The sequence below is a fragment of the Hylobates moloch genome, unplaced genomic scaffold (assembly GCF_009828535.3).
Source record: "Hylobates moloch isolate HMO894 unplaced genomic scaffold, HMol_V3 SCAFFOLD_21, whole genome shotgun sequence".
In the NCBI taxonomy this organism is placed as follows: domain Eukaryota; kingdom Metazoa; phylum Chordata; class Mammalia; order Primates; family Hylobatidae; genus Hylobates; species Hylobates moloch.
The window spans coordinates 12,029,182-12,042,687 of record NW_026652296.1 but is presented as its reverse complement, the minus strand read 5'-3'; the positions used below and the strand labels follow the sequence as shown (position 1 = coordinate 12,042,687).

Below are 13,506 nucleotides of genomic sequence, written 5' to 3'. Positions count from 1 at the left end.
ACACTCAGGTTTATCTCTCCAGCCCCTAAACTCCAGACTAGAGTCTCTGCTGCCCACCCAATGCCCCACCTGGACGTACTGCAGGTATCTTAAGCCTCATGCATCGAAAAGGGAATGTTTATTTCCCTCTCCTACCCTAGCCTGCACCCTGTTGGGAAAATGCAACTCCATTCTTCCAGTTGCTTGGGCCCAAAATCCTAAAGTCATATTTGACTCCTCTCGTTCATTTATATCCAAAGTCAGTGATCAGGCAAATTGTGTCAGCTCAGGCCTTCAAGCTCTATGTGAATCCAACCACCTCTCCCACCACAACCACGCTGTTCTCAGACACCATCGCTTCCTGCCCGGACATTGCAGTAGCCCTGCAGTCGGTTGAATGGTGTTCCCCAAAATGCCAGGCCCCCACAAAACCTCAGAATGCAACCTTATTTGGAAACTGGGTATTTACAGATGTATGGTAATTAGTTAAAATAAGGTGATGCTGGATTAGAGGGGGACCCTAAATCCAATGACTCGTGTCCTTATGAGGGGAGAAGACACAAAAGAAGGCCATGTGAAGACAGAGGCAGAGACTGGAGCAATGCTGCCACAAGCCAGGGAGCACCGACGGCTGCTGGAAGATTAAACAGGAAAGACAGGATCCTTCCCTGGAGCCCCAGGAGGGAGCACCCACAGACACCTTGATTTCAGACTTCCGGACTCCACAACTGAAAGAGAGTCAATTTTGTTGTTTTAAGCAACCCCATCTGTGGCAATTGTCCCAGTCCCCTAGGAAATGCAAACAAGCCCCTCCCTGGACCTGCACTTCTACCCAGATACTAACAGGGGGGCCTTTCACCATGCAAATTAGCTCCATTCATGCCTCTCCTCAAAACCCTCCCACGGCTTCCCATCCCACTCAGAATAAAACGGAACATTCTCTAAGGCAAAGCCAGGAGCTCCAACGTGAAGGGATCCCACAGAGCGATCCTACAGACATCGTGCCGCGCAAAAGCCGCCACACACACACACACACACACACACACACACACACACCCTGAATGATGCCATTCATAGACGATGCTAGAATAGGCAAAACTAAGCTTTGGTAAGAGAAGTCAGCAGAGGGATTCTGGAGGTCTGGGGGCCATGACTGGGAACGGGCAAGAGGGAATCTTCTGGAGTGATGGCAATGTTCTTCCATCTTGGTGGTTCCATGCTATAGACATATGTAAGCATTTGTCATCCTGGGGGTGCACTTACTGCATGGATGCTACAATTTAATTAAAAAGCTTTTTTAAAATCTCATACTTGGACTGGGCAGAGTGACTCACACCTGTACTCCCAGCACTTTGGGAGGCCAAAGCAGGAGGATTGCTTTAGCCCAGGAGTTCAACACCAGCCTGGGTGACATAGCAAGACCCCATCTCCACAAAAAAAAATTAAAAATTAGCTAGGCATGGTGGTGCACACTATAGTCCCAGCTCCTCAGAAGGCTAAATGGGAGGATGGCTTGAGTCTAGGATGCCGAGGCTGCAGTGGGCCATGATCATGCCATTGCACTCCAGCCTGGGTGATGCAGCGAGATCCTATCTCAAAAAACAAAATAAAACAAAACAAAAAATTTCAGACTCTTTCCATTGACTAAATGCTCCTTCATTACCTGGTTTCTTTCAATCTCTCTGACCTCATCTCCTCCTGCTTTCCCTCTTATGGCCTTCACTCTAGTCACCCTTGGCTTTCTTGCAATTCCTCAAACACACTCCTACCTCAGGGCCTTTGCACACGCAGGTCGCCTATCTCTCTGAAATGCTACATAGCCCCTGCCTCTCTCTCTCCTTCGCTTCATCCACATCCCTAGTTACATGTCACCCAAGATGCAGTTTTCCCAAAGACCAATCTAAAACAGCAGCCACCATCCTAACTTCCTCAAAACATCCTGTCACCCTTATTTTACATCCTCCAGAGAATTTAACATCACATTATCATTGAAGTTACCCCAACTAGAATGGGCACTCTATGAGAATAAGGACTTTTCTTGCCTTGTTCATGTCGGATCTTTAGCCCTCAGAATGATCCCTACCACATGATAGGTGCTTAGTAAGAAGTTGTTGGATGAGTAAATGAATAAATCATCCCCATTTTACAGACAAGAAAACTGAGGCAGAGAAAAATAAAGACACTACTCCATCACTCTCCAGCACTCAGCTGGTGCCCAGCACAACATGGATGGAAAGCCAGATTCTGGCTGTTCCCAAAGCCTTAATGTCCCATAACAGACTCATGACAGCTCTTCTGCACGTGGCCAAAAGCTGGGAGATGCCAGCAAGGAGGGAGACAGATGGCACACGTGCTGGCACCCCATGCATCCTCCCCTGCCCAGCCCGGCCCACCCAGCTGCTGCTAGGAATAGGGCAGTTTGACCCACCAGGAAGACTGCTTGAGACAGGAAGGAAAGAAAGAAAGAAAAGTCAGTCCTTCCCTTCCCTTCCCACACCCTGCACACACCTTCCTGGCATCTTCCTGCTTCCCAGGACCTAGCTGAACCTGAGGGAATACCCTCAGAGGGTGGGACCCTCAGCCAGGGAGCCCAGAGCCTGGGCAGCAGGGACTGTCGCAGGGTGGTGCTGCCTGCAAGCCAACAGGTCAACACAGACATGGCCATTTCTGTCCACGTGGGGTCTTGCACTAACGTGACTTCATCTTTGCATTCTGCCCAGACTATTTTATGAATATAAGTGCGAACATGGAAATGTGAAGATGTAGATACCAGCTATGAAAAGCAACAGTCCTGAAAGCTCAATTCACTTGAGACAAAGATGGAAATCAGTAAATCAGTCTGCCAATTTGCCCTTCCTCAGATGTTCACTGGAGCCGGGCCAAGCAACATGAACTCACTTGCGAAGGAAACATACATTTGCAATCGAAATTCTGGAACTACTTTGTTGGAGACTGAGTGAAGGAGAAGTGCAATTAGGAATATTATTTTATAGTTTAGCACTCTGGGAACATGGTTCACACTCCGTATGCTATGTTAGTTAATTGTTCTACTTTTATGTGCTGAATTCGGTATGTGCTGTTGGGAAAACAAACGGTATAGGGGTGGAGAGACGTCTGTGACCGAATGAGAAGGGATTCAGAGGTGAAAGACTGGGACTGAAACCCAGGATAAGCTCAACCACTTTTCTAGGATGGACCCCTAGAAAGTCACTTAATATTGTGAAGTCATCAAAATCACCTGTGACAAAGGCTATGCAGTGTCCCCTAATGTATTCTTCTTCCACAGTGATCACATTTCTAGCTGGGCACATGGCTGCTCAGAATAAAGCCTGTATTTCCCAGCCTTCCTTGGATCTAGGGGTGGCCATGTGGCTGAGTGCTGGCCGATGGGACGTGAGGGGAGGAGATGTGTGCAGCTTCCTGCTACGCCCTGAAAAGGAGAAGGGTATGCTCTCCTTCCCGCCCTCCCTCCACCCCACCACCTGGAAGTAGGATGTAGTCAAAGGTCATCTGAGACCAGGTCAATGAGCATCATACCCTAGGGCCTGAGCCCGACATTGGAGCCACTATACCAGCCCCAGACTGTCTGCACCCACACTGTTAACAAGAGGGAGAAATAAGAGCCCACCTTGTTCAAACCACTGTCCTTTGAGATGTCTGCAAAGCAGACAAATGTTTATCTTGACTCATACACAACAGACAGTGGTTTGAAAGGCTCAAAGGAGGTCACAAATGAGAATCCATTTTATACATAAGTGAGGCTCTCTACAAATGTAGGGAAGACCATCATGGATGTCTACAGTTTTTCCTGACCAAATACAAATACAAATATCCCCAGAAATGCAAACCCACTGCTTTAGGGATCCACTCTACCCTTAGGCTCTATTGTATGGGTAGACCTGACCCCACCCTCCATCTCCAGAAGTGACCAATCAGAACACCATCACCAATTACTCTGTCTACAGCAATTGGTTCAGGGATAAGGTTTTGAGCCAATGAGCATCGGACCTAGGATTTTTGCTGTTACTATGTGGAAAGGGAAGTTCTCTCTATCCTGGAGCTGCTCAGCTATCAGAGGTATAAGTCTGGAGCTGCTGGGGGCCACCCTGTTACCACTTGGGGAGAGCCTGCCTGGGAATAAAGCCACAGCAGAGAAAAGGAGAGTCAAGAGACATACATTCCTGATGACATCATTTGAACACCCAGACTCTGCCATCTCTGTAGCCCTCTCAGGTCTTAAACTTCCCAGAAAAGTAAATCCCTCTGTTGTTGTTGTTGTTGTTGTTGTTGTTGTTGTTGTTGTTGTTTTGCTTCTGCCAGTTTTTGGGTTTTTTGTTTTGTGGGTTTTTTTTTGAGACTAAGTCTCGCTCTGTCTCCCAGGCTGGAGTACAGTGGTACCATCTCAGCTCACTGCAATCTCTGCCTCTCAGGTTCAAGCAATTCTCCTGCTTCAGCCTCCCAAACAGCTGGGACTAGAGGCACATGCCACCATGCCCAGTTAATTTTTTTTGTATTTTTAGTAGAGACAGGGTTTCACCACGTTGGCCAGGCTGGTCTTGAACTCCTGGTCTCAAGTGATCCACCCGTCTCAGCCTCCCAAAGTGCTGGGATTACAGGTGTGAGCCACTGCACCTGGCCGCTTAAGCCAGTTTTAATTGGATTTTCTTTCATTTATAATTAAATAATCCTAAAAATACTAGAAATCCTAATAACCATCGTAATAATGACAGTAGTAGTAATAATTACTATGCTTGCTGCCATTTTTATTAGAACCCTTACTTTAGACCAGGAATGGGCAAAGTCAACCCTAATCCAGCCCTCTGCCTGTTTTTGTAAATAAAGTTTTATTGCCACACAGCCACACCCACTCCTCTACACATTCTCTAGGGCTGCTTTCATGCTACAATGGCATGAGCTGAGTTGTGGTAACAGAAACTGTATGGTACACAGAGCCAAAAATATTCCCCAGCTGGCCCTTTATGGAAAAGGCTTGGCGATCCCTGCTTTAGGCAGGAGATTACCCCAGCCAAGGAAGGGATTTGGCACCATGGGGCAGCATGAAGTCCTCTTGTGCCCAGATCCCCAAGGATGAGGCCGAGTGCAAGGGAGCACCAGGGCTGACGGGTCAACTTACCAAAAGGAAGGCGCGCACGGTGGGGATCTTGTTCAGCTCCACCAGCAGCCTCAGGGCTTTCTCATGGTTGCTGCAATACTCCTCATACACGCAGAACTTGTCCTTCTGCAAGACAAGGACAGAGCCTGTGGGAGGCAGGTCATGGTAGCAGGCAGGTGCCCTGACATGTGCCGACCGCTGGGCTGGCAGGGTAGGGGTAAGGACTACCCTGACCCAGGAGAAGCTACAGCAGGAGGTATCTCAGGTAAAGCGGTTCCACTCACTACCAGCTTCCCAGCCTCCACTCTTGCCCCAGGTCTGCACTCGGGGGCCTGAGTAACTTTTTGGGAAGCAGTGTGGCCTGGGGGTCAAGAGCATAGACTCAAGAAGAGCGGCCTGGGCTTGTACCACGGCTCTGTATTTCCTGTGAACCTGGGCAGGTTACCTGACTTCCCTGCGCCTCGGTTTCCTCATCTGTAAGGTGGAGTTAATAAAAGTCCCTAAGTCGGAGTTGTTATGGCCAGGGGCTAGCTCTGTTGACTTCCAGACGCCCCTGACCCCAAAGATGGACTCCTTCCAGCCTAAAGGTCACCTGTGGGTCACCAGGTCCAGAACCATCAGTCGGGGTTTCCGGAACTGGAAGAGACAGGAGCCTTCTTAGCAAGAAGCTGTCAACTGAGCATTCTTGGTTCCAAATGGTTCACAGAACCCGCCAAACCCTAAACAAGGATGGCGTGGGTGAGGTCACTGGAGGAGGAAGGGTTGCAAAGCCTCAACCCTGAGCTAGGGGTAGGAGTGTGCAAGAGACCCGAACAAGCTAAGGAAGGAAGAGGTGGGTCCACAAAGCAAGCAGCTCATCTTGTTTCTAAACAAGCCCCCAGATGGCCTTCCGACGGGAGGCTGCAGGAAATAGGAAACCAAAGAGAAGGGAGGATGGGTTTAGAATTAACAGGCATCCCCAGCCCACCCCAGCTCACTCTGGGGGCTCTGTGTGCATCGTCTGAGCAGACACCCTGAGCCACAAAGTGCCCAGGTCAGTGCTGATGGCTAACACAGAGTGCATACCCAGCACAGAGTATAGGCTGCCCAGCACGTAGTACAGGCTGCACGCTGCTCTCCTGGAATGGGGGAGAACTCACTCATTCCCCATGACAGCCTTACATGGTAACTATTGTAAGAGACCCACATACCCATGACAAAACCAGGGATAAGTCGATTCCCCGGGGTCTCGCCACCAGTGCAGTGGCAGAACCAGGACTCAAACTCCCTTAACCCCAGTGACAATGTCAGCTCAAGGTCATGGCATAGGGTAGAGATTGGAGTGGGAGACAAATACCCAGGGTACAAATTTCAAGCCACAAATCTAGGCTAAGCTGCATCCCAAGGGCACTGCACCACAATACTGAAGGGCACAGAGTAACTCCAGAAACCCAGTTCCACGTTCCCTAAGTAGAGGGTGACCTTGGGCAAGTGCTTCACCTCCTTGTGCCTTGGTTTCCTCGCCTGCAAAATGGACATCATAACTGACCTTCAATACTTAGGATGCTGGAGGATTAGATAACTTAATATATGTGAAATGAGTAGAACGGTGTTTGGCACACAATACTTCACAATACTTCGATACCACACAATACTTCAAAGTACTCTGCAAGTATTAACTACAAACATAAACACAGTCTATAAACATGGATCAATGGGGGAAAATATCAGACAAACCATGTTACAATTACCCACAGTGCACACCCATACACGCACACATACAAGACAATCTTGATGTATACTCCAAGAAACCACCCAATGATCTCAAGCATTACAGCACACAAACTACATGCTCCAAACACCACCACCAGTGTCAACATGCACATGGACACATGCACTGAATCTCACAAACCACAACTCACTCATCAAGTATCTTCAGTCCACTGACATGCCAACACACACACACAAAGACATACACACACACGGCAAGGAAGGAGAAGAGGGGACCCCAGCACCCCCAACACTGCCCAAGGAGACCTTTTTCTATTCCCACTTGTCTCAAATGAGCCTAAGGGACCAACAAGGCCAAAAGAGCTGGGTGAGTAGACGTCTGAGCTGCAGGGGATTCACCCAGCCATAGGGAAAACCTTGTGAGTGGGGGCTGCTGGACACACCTGGAACCAGGATTTCAGCGCAGACTGTGGTGATGCAGGCTGCAGAGAAGAGGAAGAGGAAGAAAGAGAACAACTATTTTGTTGTAGGTGACAGGAACTGGCCTGTCTGGAAACCTGCTCCTGCAGAGAAGACCTGCACTGACGTAAAAAGCCCTCATGACCACTCTCACCAACCACTATCAGCATTAACCTTGTAAGTGCCAAGGAGAAGTTCTGCAGCCAGACCATCTAGGTTCATAGCCCAAGTCTCCTGGTCACCAGCTCTTAGTCAAGACAAGTAACATTTCTTGGCCTCTGCATTCTCATCTATAAAGTACGAACAACAATATCATTACCATAATGGTGTTGTGAGGATTGGTAGGTGAATTTGTATTAAAGTACTTCCAATGGTGCTTTAGTAAGTGTTCACTAAATATTAACTAGTATTATTATTGCTTATTAATGTTGTTGCTATTATCACCAGCATGATTATTTCAGAAAATTCATTATCTTTTTTATTGAACTGGTCTGTGACAGGGTAGGGCAGTAGGTGGGAAGGTTTTCACGGCAAAAAAAAAAAAAAGGCAGAGTCAGGAGGAAGGCAGCGGATAGACTCGTAGGTTTAGGGAAAGCATTGGGAGGGTCCCAGGCAGATTTTGGGAATTATGATGGTCCCTGACCCCAGGATGTTTTACATCTCATTCGTGCACTGTCCTTCTCCCCTGAATCTCCTGGGACTGTCAGCTCCATGGGGACGGCATTTGCATCTGTTGAGGTCACTGCTGTGATGTCAATGGGGTCAGCAGCCACTGGCAGAGAGCAGGTATCTTGACTATTTGACGAATGAAAGCAGAAAACAGAAGGAGGAATGGAGAGAGGCTAAAGGCCCCTCAGACCAGCTCCGTGCTTCTTTCCAGGCTGGTCCCACCCCACCCCAGGGACCACAAGTGAGCACATGACCCAGACAAAACCAATCAGAGTTCCCCGTCCTAATAACAGTGGCCATGTGACCCAAGCTGGGCAGCGAGAGCCCGCAAGGACTCGTGCTGGAATCACTGGGAAGAGAAACTCTCTTTGAGCTGCCGTTGAACCCCTGCCCCATGTGAGGCATGCAACCCATAAGCCCCTCCCATTCTCCAAGAGTGAAATCAGCACCGCACAGATAAAAGCAGAGCCTGAGATCAGAGAAAGACCTGGTCCTGAAATCATCATACCGAGTCCTGGATCTAGCTATGCTTGAAGCCGACCTACACTCCTGAACAATTTCACTGACATGCATCAGTAAAGTCCTGTATTTGTTTAAGCCTATCTGAACTGGTGTTTCTGTCATGTACAGCAAAGACAGTTTTGATACATGCACACTCTTCAAAGGAGAAAATGAAATACATGGACCCAAATCTTAGTGAGGTGACAGGGTCTCTCTGTCCATCTCCACAAAGATGAAGGGAAGGGATTGGGCCAGAAAGCAGGGACAAATTGGTTTCTTCTCACATACCAACCCCTGTCACTGGGTAGTGCCAACTGAAACACTGGTGAGGAGGATTCTGGGGCCCCACGGGAAGCCCAGGGACAGAATGCTGTAATTGATTAGCGATGTCTGCCACAGGTGCAGGAGAGGGGGTAAATAACAAGCTCACCACTGGCTTGTCATTTCTCATCCCCTGAGCCCCTTCTACGACACGGTCTGCAATGTTTTCCTCTCCTTCAGCCTGCGAGAAGGGCAGAGGCCCAAGGCTTGACGCTTGGAGAAGTTAAATTTAGCAAAGGACAACATCCCCTCTGCAGCACCGTGCCCAGTTGAATCACGCCCGTGTCCTTTCATCCAGCCTGACCCCAGCTGCATCTCAGGCCTGAGACCCTGCAAATACAGAAACGCTGCTCTTGACAGCTCAGAGTCCAAGTGTTCCATTTCCTCCTGGAGGCCCTACATGGGGCTCTGATTGCTTTGCCAGGAAGAAACGGACAAATAGTTGTGCATACACAGATGTGGTGGGTACGGAACATGTGGCTGTGGGTTTGAGGGGAGAAGGGGACAGCTGCCGGCTGGAAACAGCCAGCGGAGGGGAGCTCACCCCCAGGAAAGGCTCAAGCATTGTGAGAGGTGGCAGCTACTGTCCACAATACCCAGGTGACAGTGGCTTCACAGAGACCATCAGCTCCAAACCACTCGTTTCACAGCCAGCAAGACTGAGACCCAGAAGAGGGAAGGAGCTGGCCCATGCAGACATATCCTCCAGTGGGGAGGAGAGAAGTGAGAATCAGGTCTCGGTTTCTCAACAGTCTCCCCAACTTATTTACCCATCCACACAGCTGCGGGGAGACGGAGGTTAAAACAAAAATCAGACCACGCTACTCCTGTGATTAAAACCTGCAATGGCTTTCACTGACTCAGTAAGATCTATGGTCCTCACCTTGGCACACAAAGCCCGACAGGATCTGCCCTGCCCCCACTATGACACCCTCAAACTCTCTCCATCACTCACTCTGCTCTGGCCACACTGGTCTCCCTTCTTCTCTCAAATGAGCTAAGCTTGCTCCCAGCTCAGGGCTTCTGCCCTTTCTCCCCTCGGTCCAGATCACCCTCCCCAAGATCATCCCATTCCACCCCCTCAGAAAGGCCATCCCACCCTTGGGTTGCCAGATATAAAATAAAACCCAGGACACCCAGGTGAATGTTTATTTCAGACTCATTTTTTTTAGTGTAAGTATGTCTCAAATATTCCATAAGACATGCTTCCACTAAAAAATTATTTGATGTTTACCTGAAATTCCAATTTCCCTGGATATCCTTTGTTTTCATTTGCTAAATCTAGCAGCCCTGGCCCTGACCTCCTGATTGAGAGCAACCTCAGGCAGAGTCACTCTTTACCACATCTGTATTTTATGTTCTTCACAGTCTGCACTGGGATCTGAAATGACCTCATCTGTTAAATTACCCTGTTTCTCCCATCTATGAGCCACGTGGCAGCAGGGAGCAAGTCTATCTTATTTAGTACAGCATCCCCAGGGTCTAGTGCAGAGCCTGGCACACAGGAGATGCTTACTATGTATTTCAGGAGACCTTATCACATAAGACAGTGAAAAACACAGACTCTACAGCCTGACTGTGTCAGCTCAAATCCTGGCTCTGATGCTTCCTAGCTCTGTAAGCTTGCACTGTAACTTAATCTCTCTGGGCCTTGGTTTCCTCATCTGTAAAACAGGTACAATAATAGTAACCACCTCTAAAGACTGTTGTGAAGTTTTAATGAATGCATATCTGTAAGGCACAGAGAACAGGACCCAGCACAAAGAAAATGTCCACTCAGTGCTAGTTTATGATAAACTCAGTAGTTAGTGGTTGGGTTTTGGGGAAAGGGGGTGAGGGACTCTTCCCCCATCTGTTCAGTTAGGTGGCACTGGTGGGCTGGACTGTGGGCCAGGGCCCCTTCCTCTCCTGGAGAGCCTGTCTGCAAGAGCTTTGTTCCCAATTAGCATCTCACCAGCCCAGATGCTGCCATGGCCATGGGAAAATGTTTCCAGGCAGGGAGTAAATGGAGTAAACAAGCCTGGGAAGGAGAGTGTACCCGGCACCTCTTTCCTTTGGGGCTGCAGTGGATGCCATGGTGCACTCCTCAAATGCCTGTCACGGAGAGAGAGACACCCCTTACCCCAGGTGCTGGGAGTGCTGGCTGACGATGACCCTCAGCTAAGGCCCTCCCCTAGAGCTGCCTTCAGCCTAAGAGGGCCGCCTGTCTGAGGTGGTACACCCACTCCTGAGGACAGCCCACTGGGCAACGAGGGTGCAAAGGCCTTGCCTACTTGCTACAATTGTGCATTATCTGAAGAGCTATCCTAGTTCCAGAGCTCCTTCCAGATGGGACTATCAGCAGCTGGGGTGGAGCCTCTGCAACCTCTCCTTTAGCTGCTTCCAAGAGCCCACCTGTGTGCAAATCGCCAGCTTCCAGAAAGCCAACCTACAGAGGGGTGGCCTTTAAAACTCCTGAGACAGACTGACTCAACCTATCCTCCGTGAGCAGGCAGGAAGAGGCGTGATGATTTTAATTTTTAATTAAAAAGATCATTTTAAATTAAAAAACACTGGATCACACACTGAGAATGCTGGTTCCTTTTTCAATAGGTCCAGTTAGCTCAAGGAGGGTTTTAGCTGGTGTGATGTAAGCAGCCTCAGGCTGAGAGGCTCAAGTAGTTAAGAGTTTCTAGATAGAATGCGGTAACACCATTTGGTTTCTACTGCATTTATTTTGACAATTACCTTCTATTTACAGCACTCATTTTCTATTTTCAATGATGATGCAAATTTCTCTTTTTAAATAAGTTTACTGAAGTTTTGTTAAGTGAATCAATTTTTTTTTTTGAGACGGAGTCTCACACTGTCGCAGGGGCCGGTGAATCTTGGCTCACTGCAACCTCTGCCTCCCGGGTTCAAGCGATAAGAAAATCAATTTTTTAAAGCATTAAACAAATAATAATACAAAGGATACTCAGATATAGCAAAAATTACAAACTTAGCATGTGAGCTGATGAACTGAAGAACACTGGCTTAGCCCTTAAGATGGTCTAAAGCCCACTTCTGTGGCTGACACAGTCGTGACCTTGAGCTTAACCTTTCTCTTAGTTCGCTTGCATGTCCAGAGGGCAAGTGAGCTTGGGGCTGGATTTTTTTTATTTTTTGTTTTGTCTTGTTTGTTTTCAGACAATGTCTCACCCTGTCACCCAGGCTGGAGTGCAGTGGCATGATCTCAACTCACTGCAGCCTCAACCTCTTGGGCTCAAGCAAACCTCCCACCTCAGCCTCTCAAGTACCTAGAACTACAGGTGCGCATCACCATGCCCAGCTAAGGGGCTGGACTATTTTTGATGCAGAGACAGAACAGCGAGCACGACAGAGTCCCTGTCCTCATGTTGTTTATATTCTAGGGAGAGACAGACAATAAGCAAAAAGGAGCAAAAGATCTGATGTGTCAAAGGGCGATGTGGACCATTCTGTTGAGAATGACAGAGTAGGGGAGGGGCGCGGAAGAGCAGGAGTGCAGCAACTTAAACAGGAGGGCATGGAGGCCTTCGCAGAGAAGATGGCATTTCTGAAAAGCTTTCAAGGCAAGGAGGGACAGAGCCGCAGGGATGTCTGAGAGAACTGGTCCAGCAGAGGAAGAGGCCTGGGGCGGGAATGGGCTCGCCATGTTCTGGAACAGCAAGGAGACCTGTGTGGCTAGAGCCACAGGAGCAAGTTCCGAGGAATGAACAGGGCCTGGCGGGGTGTGGGGATTTTATTCCAATGAGGCAGGAACCTTTGGAGGGTGCTGGGAGGGGGGCTGAAGAGACCTCATTGATGTTTCCAGCAGGTCTCTCTGGTGGCTCAGGGGAGAACCAATTTCCAAAACACTTCATCTGTGTCAAAGCCTCTGACATTCATCCTTGCGCCCGGGCCTCATAGCAGCTTTGTGAGGCTGGAAGGACAGGAGCCCCGCTGAGGTGCAGGGGGGCTCATGATAAATCACCTGGAATGGGGCCCAGTGATCCCAGGCCTGGGCACCCTGCACAAAGTCACACTCCAGAGAAGCCTGGGAGGTGCCAGAAAGCGCTGGATCACGTGAACAGATGCGCAGATAACCCAAGTGAGAAACAATTCCTGAGCACTTATTATGTGCCAGGTTCTACCAACATCATTTATTCTCTCAACCGCCCTAGAAGGTGAGTTTTGTGATACCCACTTTACAGATGAGAAAACTGAGGCACAGAGAGGTAAGGTCATTCTCCCAGGATCACAGAGCAAGGAAGTAGCAGAGCTAGGATGCAAAGTCGGGCAGCTGGGCTCTAGAATGCTTGATCTTCCAGGCCCAGGGAGGATGCCAGGAAGGCCCCAGCACAGAACAACTTCCCACAAAGGCCTAAACATCCACCCTCCACATGTCATGACTCTGATGGTAAATGTAGCCTTCACCAGGTGCCTAGTTTGATGAGGCTACATGAGGAGGGTCCCCGGTAGCAGAAGAGAGGACATGGAAAAGAGGTTGCTTCATGCACACTGAACTCCCCGTCCCCAGCCCCCCAGCCCTCCGTTGCATCTCTGAGCAAGTCAGGAATCCTGTAGAAAGAGAGAGGTGAGAATAGCCCCGCTGTGTCCTCAGGGTCCAGGGCTCCTCACTGACAAGCAAGTTAAACCCACTTCCCCACAGCCTCTGGGGCTCAGGCAGAGAAGCCAAAGGAATGAGGGGGGCCAGGGCTTTTGGCAAACTGGACAGTGCACCTTGAGGACTCTTTCTCCCACTTTTGCTGAGT

General features: G+C 49.1%; 1 protein-coding gene across 2 annotated transcripts in view; it reads right to left on the bottom strand.

Moving 5' to 3' along the window:
• Positions 1 to 13,506, bottom strand: part of PREX1 (phosphatidylinositol-3,4,5-trisphosphate dependent Rac exchange factor 1) — a 206,644-nt gene that overhangs the window by 107,464 nt on the left and 85,674 nt on the right. For both annotated transcript variants that reach the window (XM_032143074.2, XM_032143076.2), the window contains one exon: positions 5,114 to 5,218. In XM_032143074.2, coding sequence (XP_031998965.1) covers positions 5,114 to 5,218 — 105 coding nt within the window. The remainder of the gene's footprint in view (positions 1 to 5,113; positions 5,219 to 13,506) is intronic.